Source organism: Loxodonta africana, chromosome 11, assembly GCF_030014295.1.
Source record: "Loxodonta africana isolate mLoxAfr1 chromosome 11, mLoxAfr1.hap2, whole genome shotgun sequence".
Lineage (NCBI taxonomy): Eukaryota > Metazoa > Chordata > Mammalia > Proboscidea > Elephantidae > Loxodonta > Loxodonta africana.
In genome coordinates this window covers 14,946,429-14,971,800 of record NC_087352.1, presented here as the reverse complement: position 1 = coordinate 14,971,800, position 25,372 = coordinate 14,946,429, and the positions used below count along the sequence as shown (strand labels likewise).

General features: G+C 48.3%; 1 protein-coding gene and 1 non-coding gene across 5 annotated transcripts; both read right to left on the bottom strand.

Annotated features, from left to right (window-relative positions):
• On the bottom strand, window positions 1–25,372 carry NOP53 (NOP53 ribosome biogenesis factor). Of its 4 annotated transcripts, XM_064293925.1 has the most exons (14): window positions 25,134–25,372; window positions 23,896–23,960; window positions 19,969–20,077; window positions 19,043–19,242; window positions 18,597–18,667; window positions 16,616–16,711; window positions 16,383–16,487; window positions 16,124–16,306; window positions 15,516–15,691; window positions 15,041–15,107; window positions 13,518–13,594; window positions 13,356–13,412; window positions 3,238–3,298; window positions 1–2,447 (listed from the first exon to the last, which is right to left on the bottom strand). In XM_064293925.1, the coding sequence occupies exons 1-13, from the start codon at window positions 25,355–25,357 to the stop codon at window positions 3,259–3,261; spliced, it is 1,470 nt and encodes a 489-aa protein (XP_064149995.1). In that variant the 5' UTR covers window positions 25,358–25,372; the 3' UTR covers window positions 1–2,447; window positions 3,238–3,258. The 4 variants fall into 4 exon arrangements, with proteins under 4 accessions (XP_064149995.1, XP_064149994.1, XP_010584780.2 ...); XM_064293924.1 differs by having other exon boundaries at window positions 1–3,298; XM_010586478.3 differs by lacking the exons at window positions 1–2,447; window positions 3,238–3,298 and adding an exon at window positions 6,842–13,039.
• On the bottom strand, window positions 14,890–14,997 carry LOC111749681 (small nucleolar RNA SNORD23). Its single transcript, XR_002784879.1, has one exon. It is a non-coding gene; the product is annotated as a small nucleolar RNA SNORD23 (small nucleolar RNA).

Genomic DNA, 25,372 nt, shown 5'->3' with positions numbered 1-25,372 from the left:
TTGCATGTGTCTGAATTTTTGGTAGGTAGTATAGTTTTTTTTTTTCTTTTCCTATAAGGTTATGTTACTGCAAATTGCGGGTTCAAGCCACCTGCTGCAAAGCCAATACTGAGACAGGAGGAGGTAAGCAGTAAGAAGGCTTTATTGAATACCGGTATTCAAGAGACAGAGGGGGTTAAATTCCTCCCAAATTATGTCTACCCTAAAGGGTTGATGGGAGGGTTTTATATGGGAAAGATCAGGGTTACCTAATGTTTTGAGCACGTAGTCCACAGATCGTCTCATACATCACAAAACAACTACAAAAACTCTTTATTAAATGAAAGGTAAACATGTCAGGCATCTGGACTCTAATCAGCATATTTGTAACATAGCTCCACATCCCTTTGGAAGAGACCAGTGCAGCTGCTGTAATTAAAAAATGTTTAGAGATTACTCAGAGCATCATTATGGTGTTAGTCATGTCAAGCTCTCAATCACCTGTTTTGAATAGGGGAAAACATGTTGTAAGGTGTTAGGGTGTTTGTTTTGTTTAAGAGTGGAACAGGCTGCTCAGCTATGCTTTGAACAGAGCCTGCACCATTTTCCAAGGACTAGAGATTAATCACAGCTTATACAGCTATACTAAAATAAATGGAAAAATATATTCTAATATTAAAACACTAAAGAAAATGCATTTTTGCTACTTCAGTTACACATAGTGTCCCTTGGTGTATATGACGTATCATTAATTCCACTCCAGAGTCCCCACCGGGATCAAGTGGTACATATGTGTAGCAAAATTTTTTCAAGATTTCTATTTTTCCTACCAAAAATTCAGACACCTCATACAATACCCTGTGAAAACAGTAATTTGCAGCACATGATCATTTCTTTGGTTTCAAACAGTCATAAAAGCCTCTGCCTTGTAGCAGCACCCATTATCAGTGGTATAGCAGCTTCCTGATAAGTTCCAGAGACTGAAAAAGTTCATAGTTGCTGTATGCATTGCCAGGCATAAAAGGGTTTTATACACATATCTAGAATACATTTAAAAGTTTTAATTCAAGAAGAGCTACAATTTCCTTTTTCTTCAAAACTGCTAAATTTCAACCATACAGAAGATAAAACTGGCAAAACAAGACAGGGAACTTGAAAAAGAGAAATAGAATAACCACATAAACTTGTCAGTCTGTAAGGCTAGTTCAAAACCTAGGTTTATATTGAGCATCACATAAGGCTGACATATAAGGAACCCAGTTCCTTAAAGTTTATACAACAATTCTTTGGTAAGACTGACTTAATTTAGCAGGAGAAAAAGGTTCTAGATAAACTCACTGATTTGTCAGGGCCTCAGGGAGATAGAAGAATATTAGACCCTTTAACAAAACATTAGCATTAAACAAAAATAGTCCAGAGGAAAGAAGAGACAACACAGGAGTGGAAACTTATTTTCTTAAAGTGATCATTGAGATTCTAAATTAATTAAAATATATTCAGCTTATAGTATTTGAACATGAACCCCAAACCAGCATCCTGGTAAGGGAGAAAATCCAAGCTCATTTATCAATATGTTTCTGCCAGCTAGAGATTAGTCTCTCATATTAAATATACTAGTATCTGTTTTATGCAAGAGCCTTTGTGTTCCAATTTACTGCACAGAAAGATTAGTTAGTTCAAATGATCCTCATAATGGTCACTGATTTTCTAAATTTCTGTGGGTAGCGCATGCCAACAATCTTATACAAGACTGAGGTGGGGCCATAACACACAGGAATCCTTGCCACAGGAGTCCCTGAAAGAGGGCCTGTCTCACACCCAGGAGTCCCAAAGGAGGCTCTACCTCAGTATCTGATGTGGCACTCCCCATCTTCTCACTGAGCACTGCTTGCAAGCTGGCTCCAATAATACACAGGTGTCCCTGCCAAAGGGCTGATGCCACCAGCCTGGAGGACAAAGAGAGTTTAACTGACAGGTTGACTACTAGAGGTCAGCCTCACTTAACTTATAATGAACTTATCAAGCTGCTCATAAAAAATGAGTGGAAAAAGAAAGTAGGGAGAAAATCAATAAATCTCTCCAGAGAACTCGATACAACAAGAACAGAGTTCAATCCAAGAGGGTTCACCTGGGACGACCCCAGGGAGTCTGTGAAGATAGATGGGTGCCAAGGGGCCATGCTAGCACCGAAGCTCCAAGTTCCTGACTCCTCAGGGTTGCCACTGGCAAGTAATGTTTCGGATCATGCCAACTATACCAAAGAAATGTTCAAGAGTAAAAATCGGACTGAAAATTTCAAAATAAAGAGAGAGATTTATTGAGAGTACAAACAACTTAAGTTGGAGAGGTGATGAATCCCACAGGTCAAGATAGACTGCTCCACTGAGGCACAGAGTAACAAGGTTTATAAAGGCAAAAACCACAGGCAGCTGGAGTACAGCGAAAGTTATCTTCATTGGCCGACATTACTGCAGGAAGCAGAGAGGTACAGCTAAAACACTTCTGATTGGCTGACACTTGGGTTAGTTAGAACAAACAAATTTTGTGGAAAATTACAGCTGTGGTCAAGCAGGGGGGTGGGGGTTGAAGGAAGTAACTTCTGAGAATTGGCCAACCACTAAAGTCACATGTTTCCTGGAACATTAGATCATTTAGATATCTGCAGCCTGTGTTAAACTAGGTTACTTTAGAGAAATGGTCTAAGGAGCAAAAACTGGAATTAGATCTATATTATACTGGTAGACTGTTAAAATATAAAAGCAAGGAATTTGTTGAAGGACAAGTGAAAATGCTAAGTACTCTAGTGCCCAAAGGGAGAAAAAGTTTTGAAACAGAAAACCCATGAGTGTGTCTCTAACATCAACCTGGTGGCACAGTGATTAAAGCGCTCATCTGCTAACCAAAAGGTTGGAAGGAAGATGTGGCAGTCTGTTTCCATGAAGATTTACAGCCTTGGAAATTCTATGGGGTAGTTCTACTCTGTCCTATATGGTCGCTATGAGTCAAGAATCAACTCGACAGCAGTGGGTTTTTTGGTTTCTTCTAATCATAAGCATATCTCCCCAGATACATAAGCTTATCCATGATTTGTTTTTCTTCCTGGAACACCTGAGCAAGCAAGGCAAGCAAAACCACATTTTCAAAAAAAGGAGGGCAAGCGATGTATCCTTAAAATTTCCACTCTATCATATACTAAAACTAAAAAGCAGACGTGAAATCCAAGCATATATGTATGGGTCAAGATGGAATCAGTCTTACTCTCTTGACGTTCAGACAGGATTAGGCTGGAGCAGGGCTGGTTGGGCTCCTTGCACATAGGCTGGGAAAAGATGAAACAGGACAGAGAGTGCAATAAACAACCTGACCTATTGGGACTGTTGCAACCATAACCCACCTCCTGCAGATTAGAACAGAACACACAGGCCCTATGGGGCAAAATGTGTTGGCTGTGGGGTGAAAGGAACTGAAATATTCTAAGATGTTGCAAATAAACTGTTGATGTAGATCTTGCAGGTCTCCACAGGTGCAGAGCATGAGCAAAAGGAGTAAAAACGACCGCCGTTTGACCTTCCCGTGCCTGCTGGAGGGGGTGATGTGAAGAAGGGGACCAGCGTACCTGCTTCACATCCCATAATGAGTTATGTCAAGGGGAACCAAAGGACTTCCATCTTGAAGAAATCCTTCATTCATACCTGCATTTACATAGCCCAACCCCTTCTCAGAAATCTTTGCCCTTCACCCAAAAACCTCATGAATAAACATTAAGACCCCTCCTTATGGAATCCTTAAATACCTGGCTCTAAGCAAATCGGAGAGACAGTCTCTGAAGGTTCTGGCCCTTACTATCTCCTTTTGCTAGCTGCTGGCAAAATAAATTTGCGTGTGTGACTCCAGGCTCCCTCAATAGCCTTACTGGGCAGCACAAATCCGGTTGGGTTCAACCAAGGTAGAGGCGCTTGGTGACAACATGTGACCAGGCCAGGGTAATAGTCCACTTTTGGATTATTCCCCTTATCACATGCATATACAAAATTAAAAGATATGTTACACTGAATGTCCATATACCTGCCTATATGAATGGATAGATATGTGGTGAATAGGGCAAGGCATTAATAATTGGATCATAGTTTAACAGGAATGTTTTCTTAAAGGTTTCCTAAAATATCAGTTTACTAGAAGAATAATGGAGTTTCCTCCTCCCGTAATAGATTTTCTGATGTTAAGTTGTCCTGTCATTCTTGGAATAAAATACACTTGTTCATGATGTATTGCTTTATTTAGGATTTTTGCATCTACATTTATAAATGAAATTGGCCTCTCGTTTTCTTTTTCTGTAGTGCTCTTATTTGCTTTTGGTGTCCTTGACAAATAAGTTAGGAAGCATTTCTCTTTTTTTTTTTTTTTTTGTGCTTTGGGGCATTTAATATTTAATACAGGAATTACCTACTCCCAAAAATTTTGCTAAAACTGGCCAATGAATTCGTCTGATACCTGTTGGAGAGTGGATCTTTGACTGCTTTTTATTTTCTTCTTTGGTTAATTCTTTTTTCCTTTCCTTTTTTTTTTTTTGGAGTCTATTTTAGACAATTTGTATTCTCCTAGGAAATTACCCATTTCTTCCAGATATTTTAAATTCCTTATTACAAAGTTGAGCTCATACAATTTAAAAAATTTCCATCTGTGGACATGTTGCCTTTTTAGTCCCGAGACTGTTTAGTCTTAATCTTTTCTCTCTCTGGGGTGAGATGAGTTCTTTTACGTGGCCTTTTGCCTTGGTTCTTTGGAAAAACTGTTCCGGAGATTCTCTCCCTAAACCCTGAGGAGTTACTTTTACCCTAGTTCTTTAGAGAAGTAACTTAAGTGGGGGAGACTCCCAGGTTGTTTTCTACTTTTGCCCAGGGGTTGATTGACATTTCCTGGGTAATCTGTAAACAACTTGATGTTTGATACTTTTGCCTGGTAATTAACAAGACCTGAGTTGATCGACATCTCATGGGTAATTGAAAATCGGTTGATCTCTGGTCTTTAAACTGTTGGTCTTAATCTTCTCTCTCCATTTCCATTTCCATTTCCTTCTGTCTCTGCTTGATCAGACCATCCCCTTTGCCTGGAATGTTTCTTGCCCAGGTATATGGACAGACATTATCTTTTGCTCTAAATAGTAGCTTTCTTTTTACTTCTTTGGATCTTCCCTAATAGCACCCTCTCTGTCTTGAGTTAGGTTTTTCTTGATCAGTATTCTTGCCTGTTCCCTGATGGTGGTGGCAAGTGTAGGTGAGGCAGGCAGCCTCAGAGCTCAGCCCTTCTGAGAGCCACCTGCTCTGGCCCATCCTCCTACACCGAACAGAGTAATCTGCACGTTCTTCTGAAGTTGTCCTTGAGAAAATAACCACAGAACGGGCCATACATAGCCTCAACCTGCCTCTGGGTAGAGACTTAACATCCTAATGAAAAAAATCAACCTCTTCCTCCACCCTGGGGATCGAACCCTTATTTAAAGAAAATGCATAGTCATCCCCAAGCTCTGATCAACTGCGTGAAGGTCAATCCTGAATATTCATGATGAATTTGCATTTCCGTGTCTGCTCTCTGTAAAAGCCTACCTCCCCAAGCTGCCTTCGAGCAGTCTTGGAGGCAGCAGCTCCGATTGCTCCTTTCCTTGTACAGTGAAATAAAGGAGTCTTTCTGATCTTCCACCTTGGCCTCTTGTTTACTGGCTGCAACAAGTCATGCTGAAAAAAACCTGGGATTTTCAACCAGCAACATAGGAACTAAGTTCTTTATTTTTGTGTCCTGGCCCTGGCCACAGCTGCTGCACATTGAAGTTCAAGTCAATAGTGGGGACTGTGGCTGGGTGAGAGTGGGTTATGGGCTTGGGACCTTGTTATGGCATGTTTTATTGTTCATCAAGTATCCTGGCATCCTGTGTTGCCTTTCCCAATAAGGATACATCCCTACCGTGTTGAACTAAAGAGTGACTATGTGACTTGTTTTGCCAATGGGTAGAAGTGTCACTGGGTAGAATTTTTAAGAGACTGTGTCTGGTGCAATGAGTTCCTTCAGGTGGTCTTTTGCCTTGTTCTTTGGAAAAACAACTTGGGAAATTTTCCCCCCCTTAAAAAAAAAAAAAAAAAAAAAAGCCCTGGTGAGTTGTTACCTTTGCACTTGTTCTTTGGAGAAGCAACTAGGTAGGTGGAGATAGGGGTTCTCAGCTGATTTTCTATTCCAGGAGGTTTGTTACTTTTGTCCAGGGGATTCAGAGGTGGATTGACATTTCCCAGATAAGATGTAAACAGCTTGATGATTTGATACTTTTGTCTGCCCTGGGCTGGTAATTAACAAGATCTGAGTTGACTGACATCTCATCGGTAATTGAGGATTGGTTGAACTCTGGTCTAGCGAGGAAGGCTGTGCCTTGTAACTGATGAGGACTGGGATATGTAAGTGGCCGAAAAACAGAGATTTTTGAGGCCCCCTGGACAGAGAGAGTGATGTTGGCCAAAAGCTAGGCTGGCACAGCACCAGAGTCACATGGCAGCTGAGTGGTCCTGAAGATGCTACACTGGCTATGAGCTGGACCGGTTAGCAGCAGAGAGCCTTGATGACAGAGAGCAGCTAAGAGCTGAGCAAGCTGCTATACTGGCTGTGAGCTGGACCCGAAAGCAGAACCATCTGAGAGGCTGTTGAAGAACTGTACCAGTGGAGAGTATTTTTGCTGCAAGGGTTACCCTGGAAGAAAGCTGTTCTGACTGACCAGCTGCATCCTCAGTTGTATCCTGTTACTTTCAAGTTGCATCCTATTCTGAGTTGTATCCCAATAAACCACTTTACTATAAGCACAGTTCCTGAGTTCTGTGAGATGTTGCAGTGAATTACTGGATTTAATAGGGGAAAGAAGAATGATGAGGGGAGGGGGAAGTAGCTGGTGTTAGAGATGACAGACTGGCACAGCAGCTTGGAGAAGTTGGAAATCTGGGATATATTTAACCTCTGCTGTATAGGAAACAGCTTTGTGCTGATTTTTATTCATGAAATTATTTACTGTGTATGGTTTTTCATCTTTCATTTCCTTCTTCCACTCCCTTCCTCTGCCATTCCCACTGGCCATGTTCCAAATAGAGGCTGTTCTGTTGGCCTCAGTCCTGAGGTGAAGATGACATGGAACACAGTTAAAATCGACACGTGATGGAGATGGAGCTTGAGTGAGAAACAAACCTTTACTACTTTAAGTTACTGAGATTTTGAGAGGTTTTTTTCTTATTATGGAATAACAGTCCATCCTAAACAATACAGACCCTTTTCTCCACTTCACTCAGGGTCCTGCCTTCTTCAGGATGAATTTAGAACCCTATAAAAAACATCTGGTCACTCTGCTTTTTCATGTAGTCATTTTTTCAGTGGATATTATTTTAGGCACTGGTGAAGAAAAGAGGCTTGGGAATGGGACTCTTGCATTCTAGGCTTGGCACCAACACTTGATAACTCTATGACCTTAGGAACAAATAAACCAATTTCTTAATGCCTCAGTTTTCTGGTCTGTGATGGAAATAATAGCTGTATCTACATCTTGGCTATGTCAGAAGATTAACGGAACTCAATTTAGTACCAAAATAACAAAACAAAAAAAAAACCAATCCCGTTGCTGTCAATTCCAACTTATAGTGACCCTACAGGACAGAGTGGAACTACCCATAGTTTCCAAGGAGCGCCTGGTGGATCAGTACCTGCTTATAAAAGTTTGTTACTCATACTAGCATTGCTAGGAGGAGGGGAGCTATATTTATCAGCTTAGGCTAAGTAATGCTGCAGTAATGCATGACCCCCAAAACTCACAGCCATCTAACCTTAAACCCAACCCTATTCCTCACCCTTCATAGGTTGGTTTTGGCTCTACACCATGACTTTTTCCAGTAGAACCAAGGCTGAAGAAGAGCCCCTTTTGGAAACATGTTGCTGTCGTGGCAAAGGAAAAAAAACAAGAGGGTGGAGTCATGCAGTACTTAGAAATCTCTGTTACCTTCATTCACATGCATTACCCAAGGCAAGTCACAAGGTCAAGCCTGATGTCAAGGGCAGGGAGGTATAATCCTTTTATTGAGAAGCAAACCAAACCTACTGCCTATCAATGCTGTAGGACACAGCTGAATGGCCCCATAGGGTTTCCAAGGCTGCCATATCTTTCTCCCATGGAGCGGCTGGTGGGTTTGAACCTCCAACGTTTTGGTTAGCAGCCAAGTGCTTTCAGAAAATGATAAAATATGCCACAAAAGCCTGTTTTATCACTAGGGTTAGCAAAATGACCATGTAAAAAATGGTGTGGAGGTGGTTTCTGACCTCCTCTTAACTTCACAAGGGGGGAGGAGAATAAAAATCAACAGCCCAAGGCTGATTCCTCTAAAGCAGGGGTCAGACATGCTTCCTTTCTCCACCATTTTTACCAATTCTGACACAAACTGTCCCTCCCACGGCACTCTCTACTTCTCTGCTGGGTTCAATAATTCATTGCAGTGTCCACACAGAACTCACAGACAGTACTCACGATTATGGGGTTTATTAGAGAAGTAAAACAGAGTAATTATATCAAAAAGAATTGGTCAATGTTCAACCATTTCAAGAGGTAGCATATGATCAGGAACCGACGGTACTGAAGGAAGAAGTCCAAGCTGCTCTGAAGACACTGGCAAAAAACAAGGCTCCAGGAATTGACGGAGTATCAACTGAGATATTTCAACAAATGGATGCAGCACTGGAAGTGCTCACTTGTCTATGCCAAGAAATATGAAAGGCAGTTTCCTGGTCAGCTGACTAGAAAAGATCCATATTTATGCCTTTCCCAAGAAGGGTGATCCAACTGAACTCAGAAATTACATAATGATATCATTAATATCAAACGCAAGCAAAATTTTGCTGAAGATCATTCAAAAACGGCTACAGCAGTGTATTGGCAGGGAACTGCCAGAAATTCAGGCTGGTTTCAGAAAAGGTCACGGAACCAGGGGTATCATTGCTGATGTCAGATGGATCCTGGCTGAAACCAGCGTATACCAGAAGGATGTTTACCTGTGTTTTATTGACTATGCGAAGGCATGTGATTGTGTGGATCATCACAAATTATGGATAACACTGCGAAGAATGGGAATTCCAGAACACTTAATTGTGCTCATGAGGAACCTTTACATAGATCAAAAGGCAGTTGTTCGGACAGAACAAGGGGATACTCATTGGTTTAAAGTGAGGAAAGGTGTGCGCCAGGGTTGTATTCTTTCACCATACCTATTCAATCTGTATGCTGATCAAACAATACGAGAAGCTGGACTATATGAAGAAGAACGGGGCATCAGGATTGGAGGAAGACATGTTAACAACCTGCATTATGCAGATGACACAACCTTGGTTGCAGAAAGTGAAGAGGACTTGAAGCACTTACTAATGAAGATCAAAGACCACAGCCTTTAGTATGGATTACACCTCAACATAAAGAAAACAAAAATCCTCACAACTGGACCAATGAACATCATCATGATAAATGGAGAAAAGACTGAAGTTGTCAAGGACTTCATTTTCCACAGATCCACAATCAACAGCCGTGGAAGCAGCAGTCAAGAAATCAAAAGACGCATTGCATTGGGTAAATCTGCTACAAAGGGCCTCTTTAAAGTGTTGAAGAGCAAAGATGTCACCCTGACGACTAAGGTGTGCCTGACCCAAGCCATGGCATTTTCAAGTGCATCATATGCAAGTGAAAGCTGGACAATGAATAAGGAAGATCGAAGAAGAATTGATGCCTTTGAATTGTGGCATTGTAGAAGAATATTGAATACACCATGGACTGACAAAAGAACGAACAAATCTGTCTCGGAGGAGGTATAACCAGAATGCTCCTTAGAAGCAAAGATGGCAAGACTGTGTCTTACATACTTTGGACATGTTGTCAGGAGGGATCAGTCCCTGGAGAAGGACATCATGCTTGGCAAAGTACAGGGTCAGCGGAAAAGAGGAAGACCCTCAGGGAGGTGGATTGATACAGTGGCTGCAACAACGAGCTCAAGCATAATAACGATTGTAAGGATGGCTCAGGACCAGGCAATGTTACCTTCTGTTGTGCATGGGGTCGCTATTGAGTTGGAACCGACTTGACGGCACCTAACAACAGATTATAATTCAGGTTTAGGAATACTCAGGATACAGTTCTTCCAGCAGGACAGCCTCTTCCCAGCCGTGCTTGCAGGCGCCTCTCCCTGGCCCTCGGCCTCTGCCCAAAGTCACTCAGCTCTCTATATCCTTGGGCTGGGAAACCCACCGTGCCTCTCCTGCTGCCCAGTCTCTGCTACCGCTTCTCACCATCTTCAGGGTTACAGCTCTGTCTCCTGGTTCCAGGAGCTTCTCAGCACAAGGATCCCAGGTCTAAAGGAGGTGCTGGCTCCTGGCTGTTCTTCCTTGGTGGTGGTGGTGGGATCCTCTCCCCCCTGCCTCTGGGGTGGCTCATTTCAAGCCCAGCGGGATGGTAAAACTGACCAATCCCTTGGTGGGCCACAATTCCCCTATCACAGTTCCTCCCAATCATCTGGGTGGGAGTTACAAAACCATGGCTAGAAAGGCCACACACAAGTGAACCATCGCACTACAAACCAAGATGCATTTCTTCCAAGAAGCTCACATTCTGGTAAAAAGTCACTGAAGTAGAAAATTTGTAATGTGGTTTGATTAAGGTGACATGTTTGACAGAAAAGGGGGTGAGCAGCTCTGCCTATGGTGTTGGGGGATGAGTCAGGACAGTAGCTTAAGGGAACCCCCATTAGCCTTCAAGGGGTACTTGTTGTGTGCTGTCTAGCTGATTGCTACTCATAGCCGCCCTTTAAGACAGCTAATTGCCCCATAGGGTTTCCAAGGAGAGGCAGGTGGATTCGAACTGCCCACCTTTTGGTTAGCAAAAGGTCTAAGCTCTAGTCACCAGTGAGTCCCTGGTTAGCAAAATAGTTACACTTTTGACTAGTAGCTGAAAGGCTGGCAGTTTGAACCCACCCATAGCTGCCTCAGAAGACAGGCCTGGCAATCTGCTTCTGATTGCCTTGAAAACCCCTACGCAGCAGTTCTACTCTGCACATGTGGGGTCACCATGAGTTGGAACTGACTGAATGGCAGCTAACAACGGCAACAAGGCAGCAGTGGGGCTGTAGTCAGGTGGACTAAGGTCCTGACCAGGGTATCTGAGGAGCTTCTAAAGGTGGCATAGCTCCTACCACCACCTGCCTCCTGTGGACCACATGAGTGGAGGCCTTGGACAGACAGGATCATGTGGCATACACACAGAAGTGGGAGGTGGGGTGTTATCATTGCAGAAGTCATCGTGAGACCTGGAGGGACTCGGTTTAGAGCCCCAAACTCCTCAGAGCAGAGGGACTAGGGAACCAAACACAGCTGAAACCTTGGCCCAGGGGAGTCAGACGCTGAGCGCTGCACGCCCTGATGGGTCTGGAGGGAGACATTAGAGGCTCATTCTCCACAGGCCTTAGGCTGTATTGTCTTCTCTCAGCAAACTAATCTGGGACATGGAGCTTGAATCTGAGGTGTGGGGACAAGAGGGGTGCAGCAAGTTTTGACAGGTAAGAGAGAGTGTCAGGGAGCAAACTTTAGGGCTTGTATGCCAGAAATGAATAAAGGTGGAAAATCCAGAACACCTGTGTAAACTGAGACTGTGATTGCTGAACGAGGAGGGTGTGAGAGGACCGGATTCCTGCTCAGGAGACACGGGTTTAGGGTACACAGTACAGGACCCAGCAGCATCAAGTTGCTTCTCCATTTCACAAGTCCTGCACGCATGCAGACTAGAGGGGCTGTCATACTTGAGGTCTGACGTCACTCCAGGAGCAGAAATCCATCCTGAGATGAAGTAACTTCCAGCTGGCCCTGTGGCAGAATTTCAGGGCAGTCACTCTGGGCCATTAAGTTGCCTCATCCTTCTGCCTGGGGAAAGTAGGACTGGTAGAAGATTTGGGATTCAAACAACAGGGACGATATGAAGATCATGAAGAAAGTGACTCAAAAACACTACGGTAAAAGGTGAGAGTTGTCGAGGGTCTAGAGATCTGTATCACTGGATTTAGGTGAGAACACTTCAGTGGCCACAGCTGAGTAAAGGGCTACTTCCTTCCATCCCATGGCTCAGAAAAGCTACACTGAAAGTTATGGGAGGTCTGCTTTCTCACAGGAGCCCTGGTGGCACAGTGGTTAAGAGCTACAGCTGCTAACCAAAAGGTCTGCAGTTCAGATCCACACAACCACTCCCTGGAAACCCTATGGGGCAGTTCTACTCTGTCTACAGGGTCGCTGTGAGTCAGAATCAACTCGATGGCAATGGGTGCTTTCCTAATAAATCCTGTGAGTATGGTCTGTGAGTTGTGTGTGGCCACTGCAATGAATTATCAAACCCAGCAGAGAAGAGTGTGCCGTGGGAAGGAGAATTGGTAAGAAGTCTGGATGTGAAAGTATGTCTGACCTCCATCTCAGAGGAATCAGCCTTGGGCTAATGCTGATTCTCCTTCCCCCTGGGGAACTTAGAAGACTTCAGAGGCAGCTGCATCACAATGGGGTCCCCATGAGTCAGCGGCCAATCTCACAGCAGCTGACACCACCATTAATGCCTTAATAATTATGATCAAGACTTGTTTGTTGTTGCCCCCATCCTTTGGCAGAAAGAAGTGGGCTGTTTTCCAAGTGGGAGAGCCAGGTGTGAACCTCACTGTCTCCCTCCCTCGCCTCCCACATCCAGCCTGGCCCTCTGTGCCTTTTAAGTAAGTGTCCCCTCAGTCCTGGAGTGGCTGCCCTCCATCTGGCTATCTGGGTGGGCCAGGACCCCAGCTGCTGACGGCCATCTGCGGCCACAGGCTTTGGTGGAGATGAATGCTCTGCAGCTGTGTCCTCAAGCCCTGGAGGGGGACAGGTCAAGAGAGAGCAGGAAGCTGCCCACAGGAAGGAGGTGTGCCACACACAAAGCCCAAGGTGACATCAGAAGGTGCTTTATGAAAGGCTGGGGACGCAGGCATCCAGTGGCTGTTATAACCTGGGGACAGAAGAGAGGGGGCTGAGGGCAGATGAGGGGAGAGGGCACTCCTTGCTCTTGCCCTCCATACACCCCTTCTGGTTTTGGACTTTTGGTTTCTCTTTGCCCTCCCCACTCTTCGGGACTTGGCCAAGTTAGCATGGCTCCCTGTAGCTGCTGGGATTGGGAAGGTCTCCCAGCTCGACAAACCCCACTGGGAAAGAGAAGGCTCATTTCTTTCTGTTTAAGCAAGCTGGAGCTGTGCTTTCTGACGCAGCTGGAGAGCAGCCTAGCAGCGGGGACGAGGGGAAGACCCAGGTAGGGTGGCAGCACTCACTGGATCTCGCGGAAGGCCCGCTTCTCCACCAACTTCACTTTGTACTTGCGTTTGAACCTGGGGAAGGGAAGGAAGGGCAGTCAGTGACTTGCAAGTCCCCACATGGTGGGAGGGAGGCCCCAGCTGCCCCTCACCACCCCCACAGTGGCCCCAGCCTCTCACTTGGCTCTCTCTCGAGGCTCGATCATATTCCTTCTCTGGAAGCTCTTGAATCGGTCACGGAGGATGTTGCCCTCAGGCTGCCGGACAGTGAGAGAGGGAGGCCTCAGTGGGGGCCTGGAAGAACCCGAGGTCGCTGACCCTACATGGCGTCCAGACAGGGCTCAGCTCCCCAGAGCCTCCCTGCCTGCCAGGCCCCTCCCCCCGTCCTCCTGGCCCTGCACACGTGGGGCTATGCCCCGGGTGGTGGTCAGGACTGACCCATGGCAGCTTTGGAGCTGGGTCTTGAGAAATAAACAGGAACGAGCTGGTAAAAAGCAGGAGAGGAAAGGGCAGACAGAGGGTGCAGCAGGGGTCAGAGGGAGGGTGCACAGTCCCGACGGGGCCCAGCTGGTCAGAGCACAAAGCCAGCCTGGAGTTCGCAGGCCTGGAGAGGGACCAGAGATTCCTCCCGGGGCACCAGGAGCCAGGTCAGGTTCTCAGCAGAGAGAGGCATGTCTGGGCTTTAAGAAAAGCCCTTGAAGATAACTCAATTGGCATAATACAGTTCACAAAGTTTATGTTCTCCATCCTAGTTTGGTGAGCAGCATCTGGGGTCTTAAAAACTTGTGAACAGCCATTTAAGATACAACTACTGGTCTCTACTTGCCAGGAGCAAAAAAATAAAAGAATAACAAAAATCTCAGAAAAGATATATGTCTACAAGGCTAACAGCCTACACAAACCATAGCCTCATCTACCCTGAGACGAGAAGAACTAGATGGTGCCCAGCTACCAGAACTGACCAATCAGACTGGGCTCCCAACAGATGGTTCCAAGTAAAATGGGAGAAAGATGTAGAACAAAACTAAGTTCTTAAAAAAAGCCAGACTTCCTGGACCAGCTGAGACCAGAGGACTCCCTGAGACTACTGCCCTGAGATACTCTTTAAACCTTTAACTGACAACTATTCCCTGAGCTCACCTTTTAGTGAAATAACAGTGATACACAAAATTAAGGATATTACCCATGAGAAGGTGCCCGTCTAAAAAACCATCTGTACGAGACCAAAAGGTCCAAGTTTACTCTAAAACGAAGACAAGATAAGGGGGCAGGGCAACAAGAAATGGAACAACTGGAACACAAAGACAGTGCTGACACACTGTGAAAAGTGTAACTAACGTCACTGAACAATTTGTGTGGAAACTGTCAAACGGAACATAATTTACTATATAAACTTTCACCAATGACGTAACTATTTAAAAAAAAAAAGACCCCTTGAGGATTGAAGAGGGTGAGGCTTGGGGAGGGCAGGGGCTGGGAACAAGTGCCTCCTATGTATCTAGGCCCAAACCATCCTGGTCACTCCCCACTTGTGCCCCATCTCTGGAGCCTGTGCCCTCAGCCCCCAGGCATTGGCCCAACCAGCCAGCCCAGGGGAGCCACTGTGTCGCCCACAGCCCTGGGGGGCACGGGGAGCAAGGATGGGTATCATCAGCGGGCACAGTGTCCCCACAGCCCCAGGACCCCCACCCCACAGCAGGCACCTTCAGGGTCCGAAGTGAGTCTGACAGCTCTGAGCTCAGCTGCACATCGATATCCGGGGCCTGGTACCTGGAGAGTCCAGGGCGGTGGGATTCAGGGCCGGCCCACTGTAGAGCCCCGTGCCCCTCTGGGGTGAGTGGGCCAGTGTGAGACTCCGAACAGCATGATTACCTGGAGACCAGATGCCACCACCACCTCCCAGGGGAGCACAGCCCAAGCAGGGGAGAACCAGGTGCCAGATGTGGGCAATGGAGCCCTCTGAAACCTCCTCCTTGGCAAACTCCCGCCACCTGTCCTCCCCAGTCTCCCCACCTCCGGGACCCCATCCTGGCCTTCTCCTGCCCCCAGGGCTCCCTGCCAGCCAACCCCCAGGCCCCCTTCTGATCTCCCCCCAACTGGTCCTCCTTCCCAGGCTCCCCTTCTGGGTCTCCCTTCCTGGCCAGGCCTTCCGAACCCCAGCCCCTCCCTGGGCCTCACTTGAGCCGCCCCAGCCTGCGGGGCTTGTCTGCCTCAGCCAGCCGCCGTAACCGCCGCTGCTCCCGCCGCCTCGCCAACTCCGCCAGCCGCTGTGCCACCTGGGCCTTGATCCCACGCAGCCGGAAGAGCTCCTGGTGCCGGAGCTGGGCAGCACGCAGTGCGGCCCGCTGCACCCGCTGTGGGAGAGGCCAAAGGGTCAGGGGGTTTGCTCCTCTTTCAGTAGGGGCCCTCCCACGAGGACGCCTTTTCTGCCACCCTGCTCCCCCTCCACCAGGACGCCTTTCCTGGTGCCCCGCTCCCCGGGTGAAATGGCGGTGCCCTAGCTTCTTCATAGGTTTTCTCTGAAACTACCCTGCCATCCATCTGTCTGTCTGGGGTCCGTAAGCCCCACCTCCCCAGCAGGGTCTTACTATCTTGGGTCCTTGCTGTATCCCCTGAGCCCAGAGTGGTGCCTGCTGCCCACCTGGAGGACACTGGGAAATAGTTCCTAGCTGCAAAATCCCAAAACAGCACAGAAAGGAGGCTAGGGGGATTAGAAAGGAGACTATGGGGATTAGAACGCAAACTTGGGGCGGTAGGGACCAATCCGCTGAGCCCATGATGCTCACCAGAGTCCGGGCAGCCTTCTCCCGGCGCCGTTGCTGCTCAGTCTTCTTCTCGGCAGTAGCCAGGCGGGCAGGCGTGGGCAAGGCCTGGTCTCCTCCAGTCTCGGGCCCCGGGCTCTCCCCGGGCTCTCCCTCCCCATCCGACTCCTCCAGCAGCCCCTCGCACATCTCCCGGAACGTGGACTCCTAGGGGCAGCAGGGGAGAGTCAGGGTGGAGCGCGAGCCAGGCTGGGGAGGAAGGGTGAGGTCAGGTAGGGCTCACCTGGGTGGCAGCCTGCTCAGAGGTGGGCAAGGCCAGCTGCCGCTTCAGCTTCTCTGCCTCCCGCTGTCTCTGCAGCTCAACCTCGTGGGCCGCCTGGAGCAGGGCCTAAGGGGGCAGGGGTGGGAGGTGAGGCGCTTGGCCCCAGGGCCTTCTCCTGGGTAGTACTGAGTCCTAAGTCACCTTACCTCCCATCTGTCCTGTCCCCACACACCTGCATGGCCAGGGCTACGTACCTGGTGGTCCTCAAAGGACGGGTTGTAGGAGGCTCCGGAGGGTGTCACCTCCACAGCAGGCGCCTGGGAGGGCTTGGTGTGGAGATGCTGTGGCCGCTGGAGGAAGACAAGGCGGGGCAGGGTGAGGACTGGGAGCCCCGCGGCTCAGGTTCTACAACCTGTGGTGCTAAGACTCCAGGCTTGAAATGCAGCAAGGGGTTGCAGCTGGGCAACCGACTGGCCATGCTGGCCCTCACCACAGAGCCCTAGGAGACTGACCAAAGCCCAGCAGCGTCTTGAACAAGGGCTATCCGACGCGCCAGGGGTGACACGGCTGAGAACCAGCGAGTCCCTGCAGGCAAAAGCTTCGCCAGCCTTTCCTGGGAAGAGGCCACACAGTAACCCATGGCACTGGGGGCTGGGCTGGCAACTCTCCCAAAATGATATGGTGAAGTGGGTCCCAACTTGATTTTAGCCCCTACCACCTGCCCCCTGCTTACAGAGCAAGTGGGGTTTCCCCAGTCTCTCAGAGTAAGGCAGAGCTGACCAAGGCCGCTGCAGTGTCTAGAGTCTTGCTGCTCCAAGTGGCTCATGGACCCTTGGGGGCTGGTAAGAGATGCAGAATCCCAGGTCCACCCAGGCCCTGCTAATCAGAAGCTGCATTTTCGCCAGAGGCCTGGATGACGCCACGTCTGGGCAGCACTGGTCTTCAGCCCTCTGCTTTCACAAAACCCTGTCCGGTCCACCCCAGCCAAGGCCCTGCCGGCTGCCAGAAGTCTGGGGCTCACCCTGGATGCCTCCCTGCCCCCACCCTCTCTCCTCACCCAACCGCCAGCCAGTTCTAGTAGTTCTATCCTAGCACTTAGTCTTGGGGTCACCCCGCCTCTTCCCACATTGGTCCCCTGGGGTCCCTGGCCCTGCATGCCTGTTCTACCACAATCCAGACTCCCAGGGACAGACACCAGGTGAATAAAACCTTCAATTAGCCTCCACTTTCTCCCCACTCTCCCCAATCACAGGGGCCTCCTCGCTGGAACTTGCCAGCCCCCACTCAGAGCCTTATGCACATGCTGTTCCCCATGCCTGGAAGACTCTCCCCTCAGATATCTGCATGGTGGCTCCCTCACCTCCTCCAGGGCTCTAACACTGATTAGCACCATCTCCTTCTTCGGGGTGGGGTTCCCCTGGGTGGTGCAAATGGTTAACACGCTTAGCTGCTGAATGAAAGACTAGAGGTTCAAGTCTACCCAGAGGTGCCTTGGAAGAAAGATAGGGCAATCTACTTCTGGAAAATCAGCCACTGAAAACCCCATGGAGCACAGGTGCCGAGTCGACTCCATGGCACCTGGTGGTTTTCTTATCAGCTAGGGCTCCCCGGACCTCCCAGCCTGCAGCACGTCCCGCTGACCTGCACCGCATCCCCTCCTCTCCCTTTGTTTCCAATCACTTGTCTCTCAGCCACTCCACCTCAACGGGAGCCCTGCGAGGATGAGAGCCTTCACTTTGCTCCACCACCCGGCAGTGCCTGGCAGGAAGAGACACACACTATCTGTTGAGTGAGCGAAGGTGGGTCCAGAAGACTCTGAAGCCCTTGGGTTCTACCAGCTCAAGACAAAGAAGGAGATTACAAATCAAACATGGAAACAGCAACACTTCTACCATGCTTGCCATGCGCCAGGCCCTGTTCAAGGCCTTTTCGGTGTTAGTGCTGTAAATTCTCCCAACCACCCCAGTAACTAAGCACTGTTATCACAGCATTTTACAGATGAAAGAACAGAGGTCTAAGGGCACAAGGCACCTTCCCAGGACCTGCAGTGCTGGGCTGGGACAGGAGCCTGGAGAACCTGGCCCCCAATATGGGTTCTGGTCACTGGGAGCCTGGCTCTGAAGTGCATACTCTGGCCCAAATGTATCCTTCCAGGCCCTGAACCCTGACACCTGCCAGTGCTCGCCAGCCCCGAGAGCTGCAGGCACCCAGCACACCCATGTGACATACTCCTACCTTGACTCCTTTCTTCTTGGTCTGCTCCAGAAAGAAGGTGTCCTGGCCTACCAGCAGCCGGTCCAGAGGGTCTGCACACAAGGAAGGGCTGTTGGGGGCTTCCCAGCTAAGGAAAAGGTCATGTCCTAGGGGCTCCCTCCAGTCTTTTGTTTCATGAACAAGAGCACTGAAGCACGGCTGAAGGTGGGACTGATTATGCGCCATGAGAGACCTTGAAGGACAGGTCAAACAGTGTCTGTCTGGACAGCAACCACAATGTAAAGACCCAGGACTGAAGAACAGATGTGAAAAGGGTGCCACCTCTAGACACTTGACTGTATTAGATCATCAAAGCAATGCCCACAGGGCAGCCCCTCAGACGTGGGGCTCTTGTGCAGTGCACGACCTACACAACCACCCGTGACAGCCCTTACCCCCCACCCCGAGTAAAGAACAGGGTCACTCACTGTCCAGGGCCCAGAGATCATAGAAGGGCCGCTCAACAGTGTCCTGGGGCCCGGGCTTGGCCTTGGCAACAGGGGGGTGGCGGAGGCGGGCCTGGGCTCTGCGCACCTCGCGGGGCACCTCGCCCTGCTTGGCCAGCCTCTCCCATAGCTGCTGCTTCCGCTTGAGCTTCTTGGCATTGGGGACCTGGTGGGCAAGGATGCTGGGTTGGGGAGAAGGAGGTGGGTGAGGTGGGTGGGTCAGGACCTGCTGACTCCGCTCACTAACCCTGCTGTCCCAGCTCCCCCCACCACTCCACAGCTCCTTCTGCAGCATTCTCTCTCCCAAGAGCCCCCCAAAAGGCGGCTCTGCCACTCCTCATCCCATCTCCCAACTTCAGATACTGTCACCTTGGGCCTATCTCCTCAGCTCCAGAGTGGCCAATACAACAGCCTCCTGGACCCTCGCCCTCAATGTCGCCTGGGCACCTCACTCATCAAATCCACCTCTGCATCATCCTCAAACCCAGCCCTCCTCCCAGTTCCCCACCTCACCAACTGGTCACCCCGATCCCGTCACTTGTCCAGCCTGTCCGAAGAACCTCCCTTTTCCCTCCCCAGTGGGCAGTCACTAAGCCTGTTACCCTGCCTCCTGCATGAGGCTCCACCCCACCCCTCCTCTCCACCCCCAGACCCCCCCCAACCCTGGGCCCCACCCTCACTGGCCTTGGCCACAGCACCCAGGCCTCCAGGCTTACTCCCTCCAATCCATGCTCCACCCGGCAGCCAGAATTTTCCAAAGCCCAAATCTGATACCCCACCCCCCTGACTCTTATCTCCCTTCAACCTGGAATCCCTTTAGCACCAAGCAGTGGGTGGGGGCTCGTGTGGAAAAGGGCAGAAGGCTGGGGCCCAGTGGGCAAGAAGGGTCAGCGCTGGAGGACACTCACTCTTTGGGGACGGGGATCTTAGATGTGTTCTCAAGGGTGAGGTCAATCCGGAGGGGTTTCTTGAGGAGCAGTGACTTCTTCTGGCCTTTGTTCCTCCTCTTCTTCAGGTCTGCGAATGGGAGAAAGGGCAGGTAGGCCTCAGCCCTCCCAAGGCCCAAGATGCTGCCCCCATCTTGGCTCCAGTGGGCCATCACACACAGACTGGGAGGTCTCCAGGGTGACCCAGCTCCCACCTGAGGGGAGAAGCCTCCAGGACAGGGCTCAGGGCTGCCCAACTTCTGACCCACACCTCTTTTCTGGGCCAGCAGGAGACAGGCTCTGTGCTGAGGACACAGCGGGAGTCAGAGCGATGGCCCTGCACATGACGGGGTCCCAGGCGCAGCAGCAGGTAAACAGCCACAGGACCAGTAACATTCATGAGGAAAAGAGCAGGTGGTCAGGCAAGACCACAGAATGGACAATCCTCAGCACAGCCTCCTCCACCTTTTATTTCTAAAGCCTGACAGTTAAAAAGACCCCAGACCAAATGGAGGGAAAGAGTGCGCTGTCTCATTAGAGGGAAAGCAATTAGGAGCACACAGCAAAGCATATACAATTTTTGTATGAGACTAACTTGATTTGTAAACTTTCACTTAAAACACACTAATAATGAAAAAAAAAACACTCCGGACCAGAACACACTAGGCCAGAGGCCCTACCCGTCCACTTACTAGGGGACCTTGTGCAAGCGACTTCACTACTCTGTGTCCCCAACGTGAGAACACGAATGCCAGCCAGTCAGCTGCCTTTGAGTCCATTCTGACTCACAGCCAACCCCACATGCTGCAAAGCAGAACTGTGCTCTGTAGGGTTTTCAGTGGCTGTGAAAGGTCCCTGGGTGGCGCCAACCGGGTGCAGCTTGGCTACTAGCCCCAAGTTTGGCGGTTCAAGTTCACCCAGTGGCACTGCGGAAGAAAGGCCTGTTGATCTACTTCCACAAGATTCAAACCTGTTGCCATCAAGTCAATTCCAACTCATGGCAACGCTGTGTGTGCAGAGCAGAACTATGCTCCACAGGGTGTTCATGGCTGTGACCTTTTAGAAGCAGATCACCAGGCCTGTCTTCCTAGGTGCCTCTGGGTGGATTCGAACCACCAACCTTTCAGTTAGTAGCCAAGTGCTTAAACGTCTGTACCACCCAGGAACTCCTGAGAATATGAACACCTACCTATAAGGTGCTGTGAGGACTGAATTTTTTCAGAAGCACACAGCACAGCATCACCTGTGAATGCTTATAATCACCATTACCTTTTTCCCTTTTCTCTTTTACTGAAGTAGAATCCATGAACTGCCTCTCCTGGGCTCCCTAAAGAGACTCCCTACTCCCCGATCTGTTCCGTAGGGCAGAGCCCGGACCTGCCCCCTTTCTGTCCACACACCAGATCTTGTTTTTGTTAAAGCTGACTCCTTTAATAACCATTTCTGATCTCTCGCTCAGTTTCCTACTCCTCAAAGCAGGCCCTTGGACAGCCTGTCTGCTCACTAAGACACGTGCTCTCCTCATTAAAACAGACCCCTGGAGCCCTGGTGGCCTGGTGATTAAACACTTGACCACTAACCCAAAGGTCAGCAATTCAAACACACCAACCACTCTGCTGAAGAAAAATGTATAAATCTGCTCCCGTAAAGATTACAGCTGTGGAAACCCTATGAGGCGGTTCTATTCTGCCCTACAGGACCACTATGAGTCAGAACCGCCTCCACAGTGATGGGTCAATTCTTGCTGATTTAATGCAAGCTCAATGAAGGAGCCCTGCTGTTGAAGGAGTTTGCCATTTTGCTCATTAAAGCTATCGTGTTTCACAGTCTACAGGACGAACAGCGTACACGAGCCATGGCTTCATCTATCCTGAAACCAGAAGAACAAGACAGTGCCCAGCTACCACTACCCGCTGTTCCAATCAGGGCCACAACAGAAGGACCCTGAGACAAAAGGCAAAAACTGTGGAACAGGACTCAAATTCTTAAAAAGTCCAGACTTACTGGAGCAGTTGAGACCAAAGGACTCCCTGAGACAATCGCCCTGGGATGCTCTTTAAACCCTGAACTGACAACTATCTCCTGAGGTAACCTTTTAGTGAAATATCAAACTGACACACAAAATAAAGGACACTACCCGTAAGTACGGTGCTCTACTAAAAGACCATCTGTGAGACCAAAAGGTCAACAATTACTCTAAGACAAAGATGAGATGAGGACTGGGCAACTAGAGTATTAGGGATGGAACAACCTGAATACAATCAAAGAGAACGCTGACACACTGGGAAAAATGTAACTACACTCCTGAGGTTCACCCTTCAGCCAAAGATTGGACAGTCCCCGTAACACAAAACGAGGCTAAATGGGCATAGCAGCCCAGGAGCAAAAAGACAAGAGGGCAGGAGGGGACAGGAAAGCTGGTAATAGGGAACCTAAGGTTGAGAAGCGGAGAGTGTCGACATGTTATGGGGTTGGCAACCCATGTCTCGGAACAGTACGTGTATTGTTTAATAAAAAACTAGTTTACTCTGTAAATCGTCTAAAGTACAATAAAAAGAGGAAAAAAAACACCAAAAAATAAAGTTCACAAACGGAAACCAAGCAGCCAATCAACAAAGCAAAGTAGCTCAATCTCACCAGTAATAGGAAACTCAACTTTAAAACACAACGAGATATCCTTTCATGTGTATCAGATTGGTAACAACAATGAAATCCTGGCCAAAAAAAAAACACTGGAACTCCCAGACACTGCAAGACAGAGCTAAATCAATACAACCACTGACAAAACGAAGCTAATAACGTACAGGAAAGTTGAACAGGAGCAAACCCCATGACGCAGCATAATTCTATTTCCAGGTGTAACATTTTTCATTTTGATGATCTCAATCCATTGAAAATTATAAAACCAATGTAGTGGGTTCTTATCAGCGTTTTTTAAAAAATGAATTAAAACAGACTTAAAAATACCAGAACATCTAACACACACACACACACACACACACACACACAAAATAACTAACGTCACTGAACAATTTGTATAGAAACTGACAAATGGGAACCTAATTTACTGTGTCAACTTTCACCTAAAACATAATATTAAAAAAAAAAGCTTTCCGTTAGAGCACATCCCTTAGCTTGTTTTCTAACCAGCTGCCATCAAGTCAACTCAAGTCGACCCCATGTGGGTCAGAGTAGAACTGTGCTCCACAGGGTTTTCAATGGCTGGTTTTTCAAAAGCAGATTGCCAGGCCTTTCTTTCAACGTGCCTCTGAGTGGAGATACCCTTCAACCTTTCGCTCAGCAGCCAAGCACATAAACGTTTGCACCACTCAGGGAATCCAGCTTTTCTGTCTCCTCCTTAAAGGATATCACCCATTCTTAAGTTTGTTTTTCTACGTATTGTTTTGAAGTCCTATAACACACTGAAGCAATCCCTAACTTGCTCCTTGTCCACTTGCTGCAGCAAGTCCTGACTTTGTTTTCCGGCAAAATAAAGCAGGCAGGTTATAACTAGTTTCTTGCCTCCTTGTTCAAATAGATGCTCTTGTTCTCACTAAACATCTTATTCACTGAAGCAGGTCTCGTTCCTTAAAGCAGAGCTTTGACTTGCTCTTCTGCAAGTCAGCAGCAGAACTCCTATTTTATTTCTAACCTACACATCCAGGCAGACCCCTACTTGGCTCATCTGTGTATTGACAGCCGTGATGCCTTACAGAAGAGCTGACTCCTTTTAGTTTCCAGCTTGTTTTCTACTTATCCGTACTCACCTTGTTTACATTAAATACATTTTAATTCTATTTAGTGGGCACTCAAGCGGGTTCTTCGAGGTTATGTCATTAACACAAATCCCATCAGATGCTGGGTTGGGCTAGGTAACAACCAAACATCACCACAAAGTCCGCTCCTCACCTTTGTCCTTCGGGCCAGTGTCCACAAAGAAGAGTTTCTCATCAGGGGCCTCTGACACCAAGCCACTGGGAGATGAAAAGCAGAGTGTCAGGCAGAGACATTGAAGAGGAAACGGGTTTAACCCCTTAGGGCCCAACCTTCCTCTTAATCTCATTCCCACCCCAGAACACTTCCAGACTAAGACCTCTCCTCTCTAAATGCAGAACAGAATTTTAAATTCTCATGGACTCTAGACTTTCTGGAGCCATGGAAGCTGGATGAACTCCCGTAACTACTGCCCTATCTTTACATCTTAAACCAAAAACATCCCCTGATATCTTCTTAAAACTAAAGAGTAGTTTACTTTAATTAACGATGTCTGTATTGAGCATTACGCTCTTTTGATAACTATCTATATGGATTCAAACTGACAAGAGTAGCTCGAAAGACTAGATATGAAACCTAAGGGGCACTGAGTTTCTGTTTATGGGGGAGGAACAACTCAGAAAAGGAGAGTGAGAATGGCTGCACAACTTGAAGAATATAATCAATGTCACTGAATCGTACACATAGAAACTGTTTAACTGGTGTTATGTTTTGCTGTGTATATTCTCAACAACAAAATAAACAAAATTCAAAAACAAAACTTCTCTCCTCAGTTTGACCAGTTATCGAGTTGATTCTTACTCATGGTGGCCCCATTTGTGTCAGACTGCTACTGGGCTCCAGAGTTTTAAATGGCTGATTCTTTGGTAGATCACCAGGCCTTTCTTCCGAGGTGCCAGTTGCCAGATAAAACACAGCATGCCCAATTAAACTTGAATTTCATAGACATAAAGAATACCCTTTTTAGTACATATTTCATGCAACATTTAACGTATTCATAAAGATTACTGCCTAGAAAACCCCACGGGGCAGTTCTAATGTCACACGGGGTCGCTATGAGTCGAAATCCATTGGATGACATCTAATAACATTCATTTCCTTACGTTAAAAAGATTCGTAACACAAATACCTAAAAAACACGCTTCTATATTAAAAAACTGTTTATCTGAAACTTAAATTTAACTGTGCACCCTGTGCTAAATCTGAGAACCCTGCCAAGCCCAGGAGAAGTCCCCCAACTTCTCAGCCAGAGTCTCCAGCCCACCCTGTTTCCCCAGCGGAGCTCGGACAGGTGAGCCCGCCATCCCCCCAAAATTCCCCAGGCACAAGCAGCGCAGAACGCCTCCCGGCTCCGGAAGTCCCGCCCCACGTACCCGCGCGTGCGCTCCTCCAGCCGCACGTCCTCCAAGAACTGATCTACCTCCAGCCCCAGCGGCTCCTGCGCAAGCCGCCGCCAACCCCGCTTCTTATTTCGTGGGCCTCGCCGACGCCGCCTCAGCGCCGGGTCCACCGAAGTGGGCCTCAGCCCCAAGAAGCCGGAATCGGCCGCGCTTTTCGCGCACTGGCTGCCGCCACCGCCACTACTTCCCGCCGCCATCTTGTCAAAGGAAGA

Coding starts and splice junctions, on each gene's coding strand:
- NOP53 (XM_064293924.1), bottom strand. CDS start 25,357: ATGGCGGCGGGAAGTAGTGGCGGTGGCGGCAGCCAGTGCGCGAAAAGC. Junction 15,108..15,515: donor CGCAGGCTGGGGCGGCTCAA/GTGAGGCCCAGG, acceptor TGGACTCTCCAG/GTACCAGGCCCCGGATATCG. Junction 13,595..15,040: donor ACTCACTTCGGACCCTGAAG/GTGCCTGCTGTG, acceptor ACTGTCCGGCAG/CCTGAGGGCAACATCCTCCG.